This window comes from Lotus japonicus, chromosome 3 (assembly GCF_012489685.1).
Source record: "Lotus japonicus ecotype B-129 chromosome 3, LjGifu_v1.2".
NCBI classification, from domain to species: domain Eukaryota; kingdom Viridiplantae; phylum Streptophyta; class Magnoliopsida; order Fabales; family Fabaceae; genus Lotus; species Lotus japonicus.
Window position 1 is genome coordinate 36,337,443 of NC_080043.1, and position 6,796 is coordinate 36,344,238.

Sequence of the window (6,796 nt, forward strand, 5' to 3'; positions counted from 1 at the left end):
AATTATCAATTAAAAAAAACAAATTTTAACTGGGCAACAAAAAATTTCGGAGTGGAATGATGGAAATAAAGTCAATTCCGGTTTAGTGAGTAGATTTTGATTTTTCCTTTCAAATTATTGGGGTTTCTTTTACTTTTTTTAGAAAAGAATTAAAAAAATGGAATGATCTCATAGAATATTTAATATTAAAAGGTACATATTGATCTAAGCGAATATTAAACGTATTCTTTTACTTTTTTTACATTTTTTTATATCTTAATTCATTAATATGTATCTAAATAATGAAATTAATATTCGCCGTGCAACACACGAGGTAAAAACGCTAGTTTATAAAGATGATTTAGTAAGTGATTTTTTTTAACTGTAGAGAATTAAGTAAAAATAATTATAAATAAGAAGAAAAATGTGAAAGGAAGTTGAAATGTTTAATACCAAGAACAAGAAGCCGGTGACTCATGTACTTTTTTTTTTTTTTTTGAAATGGACTCATGTACAGATGTACTTATTAGGTAGTAACATTTTTGTCCTTTATTCTAATTTTTCTAATTTAACAGCTAAACTCCATGGAACCTTCGACATCATGACCCATAGAATGACACAAATACTCAAATAGCCATCGGCATAGCCATGCTTTGCCGAAAGACACAAACACTTAACCACCACCTTGTTGAACCCCGTCACATGATGACATGATAAACCTACCTGATATATATATATATATATATATTAGTTAATAGATCCCCATCACAGTGTTTTTTCAATTTAAAATTAGACAAGGTGTTCTTTCCCTCTCGAGAGTCTCGACCTTCAATCCGCAGATACACAACCACACAAAGAAAAAAAGAAAAAGAAACGCACCACTCAACTCAACCAGTTTCAAGTTTCAAGGACAAACCTTCACCGACAAAACAAAACAAAAAACATTTTTAGTAACCCCGAACTTCCAAATCCAACCACACCCACCACCACCACCAACCGATGAAACGAAACCACAACCACCATCTCCACCACCATAACCACCACCACACCCACCACCACAACCACCCACCTCGCAAATGGCTCATCATCACAATCTCCCTTCTCTCCCTCATCCTCCTCCTCTTCCTCCTCCTCCCCCACTCCAAACCCTCCTCCACCACCACCTCCTCCTCCCTCAACCACCGCAATTTCACCAACCATTTCGAACTAAACCTCCCCAACCTCCCCCGATTCGCGTACTTGCTAACCGGCACCAAAGGGGAAGCCCCGCAGCTGAAGCGGCTCCTTCAGGCAGCGTACCACCCGAGAAACTACTACCTGCTCCACCTCGATCTCGAAGCTTCCGATGCGGAGAGGCTCGACCTTGCCAAGTTCGTGAAGTCGGAGAGGGTCTTTGGAGCTTTCGGGAATGTCATGGTGGTGGGTAAGGCTGATTTGGTTACTTACAAGGGCCCTACCATGATCGCTTCTACACTTCATGGTGTTGCTTTGTTGCTGAAAAAGGTCAACGATTGGGACTGGTTTGTCAATCTTAGTGCCTCTGATTACCCTCTCGTGTCTCAGGATGGTGAGTGGAATGTGCAGGTTTGTGATCATTAATTCATAGATTGGGAATGAATGTGATTTGATTTTTAATGTTCAACATTGTTCTTGTGTTATAGGTAATTGAAGAGTTTTATCCTCTTAGTACTTTATTAGTATGTGATTTTCTTCTTAAGGCCTTTGGCAACAGGACTTTCTTTTTTTTTGGTACATCGGAAACATAAATTGCACTCAGGAATGGATCCCTGGACCTCCCCCTACCCAACCCTTATGTCCCCAGCTCCTTCCACTTGAGCTATCTGCAAAACCTTCACCTTCACCACTCATTCATTTTTGGCAACAGGGTATTCTAGCATTTAAGAATGTTATTAGACTTATTGTGGGGAGATATGCTTTGTATCACTTATATATGTAGTTGGATGGAAAAATCTACAGGATTTGTTAGGCTAAATTCTTAATGACCTTGAGCTTGGTTCTGGTAGCTCACAAACAAACGGGTCAAGTGTTGACCTATGAGCCTGTTTGGATGCGAACTAAAAGCAATTTTTTTTGAGCTTATCAAGCATATGTTTGGGTAAACAACTTAGTTAAACGCTTATTCATAAGCTAATGTGAGAAATTTATTGAAATAAGATGGAAGTGGGTTACAAGTAAGCATAAGCTCTAATTCATAAGCCAATCTGAACATCTTATGAAAATAAGCTCAAAACAGATTATAGGTTGACCATAAGCTACTAACATAAGCTCTCATAAACACTTGTATAAACACTTATGCTATAAGATATGCTCAAATAAGCTCTTCCAAACATGCCCCTAGTGTTTTTCCTAGTAGATATGCTTCAATAAGTGCTATATGGTCTGCATCCAAACAGAATCAATGTTGTCTATTGGCTAACCAGAAAGACTAGTCCACCTTAGATGAGGAGCAAACCTCAAGTTAGGATAATGCTAAGTTACTTGCTAGATATTGACTTTGAATTTATCATCGGTAACTTCTAGTTGTTCTGGCTAACTTGGACATCACATTCTTCAAGCTATAGATGCATAATATCTTTAGTAAATTTTGGGTACAGAGGTTGTATCTAAGATTAGTCAATCCAATAATAGCAACTTGTTTTATACAAGCTATCCTGAAGGGGATGCTATTTTATATAGTTTTCTGAAGTCAACAACTTTTGAATCTAGAACTAGCTAAAGTAGCATGTAATCCTCTTTTGTCTATGTGGAGAAGTCTCACATTGACTAGAGATATGACCAAAATAGTCCTTATAATTGGTAGAGCAACCCTCACCCACCCGTAAGCTAGCTTTTGGGGTAGAGTTTGGCCTAACCCAAATTTTAAGAGTCAGAGCCATAGAATGCAAGGATGTAACAGCATGCTACTGATAATTTGAATAGTCTCACCTTTTAAATCAGTTTTGCTCTCAAAGTAGAACAGGACATAAATGAATAAACAGAAAAACTGAGCCGTAAAGAAGTTATCCTTCAATGCCATTCATATTTGTGGTAATTATTTCTATTTGTTAACATGCTTCCATAAAGCAACTAAAAGAGAAAAGCTTTCTTTTGTGGATATGGGTTCATGGTAATCCTAAAGGAGAAATTAATAACTTACTGTTTTCAATGTATGGATATTTGGATACAAAAGAAAATAAATGTCAAAGTTTTCAGTTGATCATTCTCATTTATCTTTGTGGTTATAAGCCAAATGTACCAATTATTGCTTTTCTGGAATTTTTTGACTCATGAATAAGTCCATAATTTCACAAATATAATTTGTATTTTGCTGACAATTTGCCATATAACCTCTTGCTTCAGATCTCTTGCATATCTTTTCATTCATGCCTAGGGATATAAACTTCATTGACCATACAAGTAATATTGGTTGGAAAGAGTGAGTACATATTTATTCATTGATATTGTTCTAATTTGTTACTAATATAAGTTCTATATATATATATATATTTATGATTGATGTACTTGTGCGTGTGATATCAGGGAACAAAGAGCTAGGCCTGTCATTATAGATCCAGCCTTATATCATTCAAAAAAATCTGGTGTTTACTGGGCTAAAGAGAAAAGATCTGTGCCCGTCTCATTCAAGTTATTCACAGGTTTAAGCTCTATCACTTTGGTTTTCTTTTTCAGTCCTAAGTCATAACACATCCTTATTATTTCTATTATGTGCTTCATAAATTGCTCTTAATATACATCCAATTCAGTCCTATATGTTTCTCCGTTTACTGTCATTAAGATCAGTATCATGTAATTGTTGTAGGGGTCTTAAATGTGCATAATAGGTTATTTGCATGCTGTTGAGGTTTCTTACTAATAGTAGCCCAACAATGCAATAGTGAATTTGAGATTACCAGTTTAATTAGATATTCCACTGCACTATATGACAATGGTTGGCCAAAGTGAACTAAAACATTTTTGGGAAGTTCTTGATATATTTTTAGGGTCTTGCTTCAAAGCACTCTAGTGCTCTACTATTTCACTACCCAATAAATAATATTTTTTTTATCAGTTGTTCTAAAAATGAATCAATCTCGAGTCACATTACTTGATAGCCAACTGGTAGACGAAGCATTCAAGCGCTCAAGTGTTGCATAAGAATACCATATTTGTATTGAGTATGGAGGAAGCATCATTTTGATCCCCAACACTGCTATTACTCTTTCAAACATCTCAATGATATATTGTTTCTTGGAGTTGGATATTATTACACAGTACACAAACAGATATATTTTTTCCACTCTCAGATGGGTACATCAAACCTTTTAAATAGTTTTATACGTTTCTTTCAAAGATTGCAATCGAATTCTCTGCTTAGTCCATCCACAGCTATATTTCTGGAAACTTCACTACACTTTTAGTTCATGTTTTTACATTCCTTTATTGCATAGAGATTTTGTATAGCAATGGAAACAGATTATACACCATACTTAATGAATTTTGCTTGGTCATAACCTAACACGTAGAATTTTTGACTGCTTAAATCTTATAGCTAAACTATATTTCTGGTTTTCAGGCTCTGCATGGGTTGTCCTCACAAAACCGTTTCTGGAGTTCTGTGTATGGGGTTGGGATAACCTTCCTCGAACTCTCCTTATGTATTACACAAATTTTCTTTCATCCGCTGAGGGCTACTTCCACACGGTCATCTGCAATCACAAGGACTATCAAAACACAACCATAAATCATGATTTGCGTTATTTAAGATGGGACAATCCACCAAAGCAGGATCCTCTGTTCTTAAAATTGGAGCATTTTGATGACATGGTGCAGAGTGGTGCACCTTTTGCACGAATGTTTGCCAAGGATGACCCTGTTCTTGACAAAATTGACAAGGAACTCTTGAGAAGATCAGATGGTCACTTTACGCCTGGAGGTTGGTGTGTTGGCAATCCTGTTATGGGAAAAGATCCTTGTTCAGTTTATGGAAATCCACTTGTAGTTAAGCCTACATTAAAATCAAAGAGGCTAGAGAAACTGATAGTGAAACTATTGGATTCTGAAAATTTTAGGCCAAAACAGTGTAAATAATTTTGTTCTTACAACGTGGAAATTTTATACACAATAGTCTTCTTGGTAAATTCTGCTGGTGTTCAAATATCATTATGGAGTTAAGTAGGCCTTATCAAGCTACGCTTGGAATGCATCATTTCTTTTAACCAACCTCTTTGTTTTCACGAGTTCTTGAAATTGTAATTGAAATTCAAGGATTTAGTTCCATGTAATTACCAAAAAATCAAGGATTTAAGAGAAAATATAGACAAATGAGTTTACAAATGTATGTTCTTTTAGAGGAAGGGATAGCCATTACCTAGAGAGGTTGTCTTGTTATATTATCTGCTAGCTAGAAGGTAACTTTGGGTTGATGAGATGATTTAAGCTACGAAAGAAAGATAATAGGGTTATAACAACAACACCAGAACATATTAGATTTGGCTTTTGAGTTGGTCTTATGAAGTTTTGCGACCTGGTGGAGCAGCACAGGCGATGGAGAAAAGGGTATTATACCTATAACGACACAGGCACTCAAGACAGGACTTCGAGTAATCACTCCGGGGATCAAAATTGGTACCTAGTCCTGTGGGATGTCCTCTATGTATCATGATGCATTTAATTTCGGATAGGATCCCTTTGAATTATGTAACGTGGGATGTCCTCTATGTATCATCATGCATTTAACTTGGGATAGGATGCCTTTGGATGATGTGGCATCAGAATGGTGTTAAGGTGTTTGAGATTATGATATACGGTGATGATAATTTTTTTGTCAAACATCCTTCAGATATACCATTTTGTGGCAGGTTTAATCCCCACAACAATTTGGAGCGGTTAAACAAAGTGGTATGTCTTCAGAATTGTCCAGAAAAGTATGTCTACAAGTACTTTCCCGAATGATATATTTAAGATTAAGATATTTGTAGTCATTGTAGAATTTTGAACAGGTGGCGGATCCAGAACCCCGGGTCAGGGGTTCAAATTTTTAAATGAGCACATCGATAAAAATATAATTAAAAACAACTTTAATATGTTTATACATGAGAAATTATATAAGTCATAGTTGTGCAAATAAGTGGCAGTTTTTAGTGCAAATAGGTGCAAAACTTAGGTTACTAGTATAATTTACAATTTTCAGGGGTTAAAAAAAATTATATAGGAAATTAAGTGCAATTTTTTTTGTTCAGGGGGTTCAGATGAACCCCCTCACTTGTACATAGGTCCGCCCCTGTTTTGAACCCTAAACTAGTAATTCATTATTTTAGTTTCTAAAAGGGCTTAATTGTATCTTTAGTCCATCATTTATTGCGTTTGTGCAGTTTAGGTCCCACTTCTTTAAAAATGAGCGATTTTAGTTATTGAATTTGGAAAATGTTACTTACACACCTCAAAAAGAGGTGGAAGAGGTGGAATGAGGTGAGAGATAGGAAGAAAAGAAAAAGTAAGAGAGAGAAAGTATGAGATGTGATAGATGATAAGAGGAGAGAGGTAGAAACAAAAATAGGTGGAAATGAAGTCTTTAAAAAATGAGGTGTGTATATATCATTGTTGATTGAATTTTCTTGTCATGTTACAATCTAGTCATTCCGTTACCGTGGCATTTCCTATGCTTTAAGTTCGTTGTGTAAGTTGATCCACTCAGACATTTCTCTTCCCTTGGGACTTGAGTGAACTCTACCGAGTCTAATTGGCTAGTTAGTTCTCTAACTAGTTGGGCTCCTTTTTTTTTTTTCGTACTCTCCTTGATCTAAAGAGACTTAAAAGC

The 6,796-nt window shown here is 36.0% G+C and overlaps 1 protein-coding gene across 1 annotated transcript; it reads left to right on the top strand.

The window, feature by feature from the left end:
- The first annotated feature begins 745 nt into the window (after positions 1-745).
- LOC130749855 (beta-glucuronosyltransferase GlcAT14C) lies at positions 746-5,117 on the top strand. Its single transcript, XM_057603219.1, has 4 exons — positions 746-1,546; positions 3,340-3,415; positions 3,520-3,635; positions 4,553-5,117. The coding sequence occupies exons 1-4, from the start codon at positions 979-981 to the stop codon at positions 5,065-5,067; spliced, it is 1,275 nt and encodes a 424-aa protein (XP_057459202.1). The 5' UTR covers positions 746-978; the 3' UTR covers positions 5,068-5,117.
- Positions 5,118-6,796: the final 1,679 nt, after the last annotated feature.

Bases quoted from the DNA above. Each gene is read 5' to 3' on its own strand.
- LOC130749855 (XM_057603219.1), top strand. From the start codon at position 979: ATGAAACGAAACCACAACCACCATCTCCACCACCATAACCACCACCAC. The intron at 3,416-3,519 runs GTGAGTACATAT...GTGTGATATCAG, and splicing joins AGTAATATTGGTTGGAAAGA to GGAACAAAGAGCTAGGCCTG. The intron at 3,636-4,552 runs GTTTAAGCTCTA...TCTGGTTTTCAG, and splicing joins CTCATTCAAGTTATTCACAG to GCTCTGCATGGGTTGTCCTC.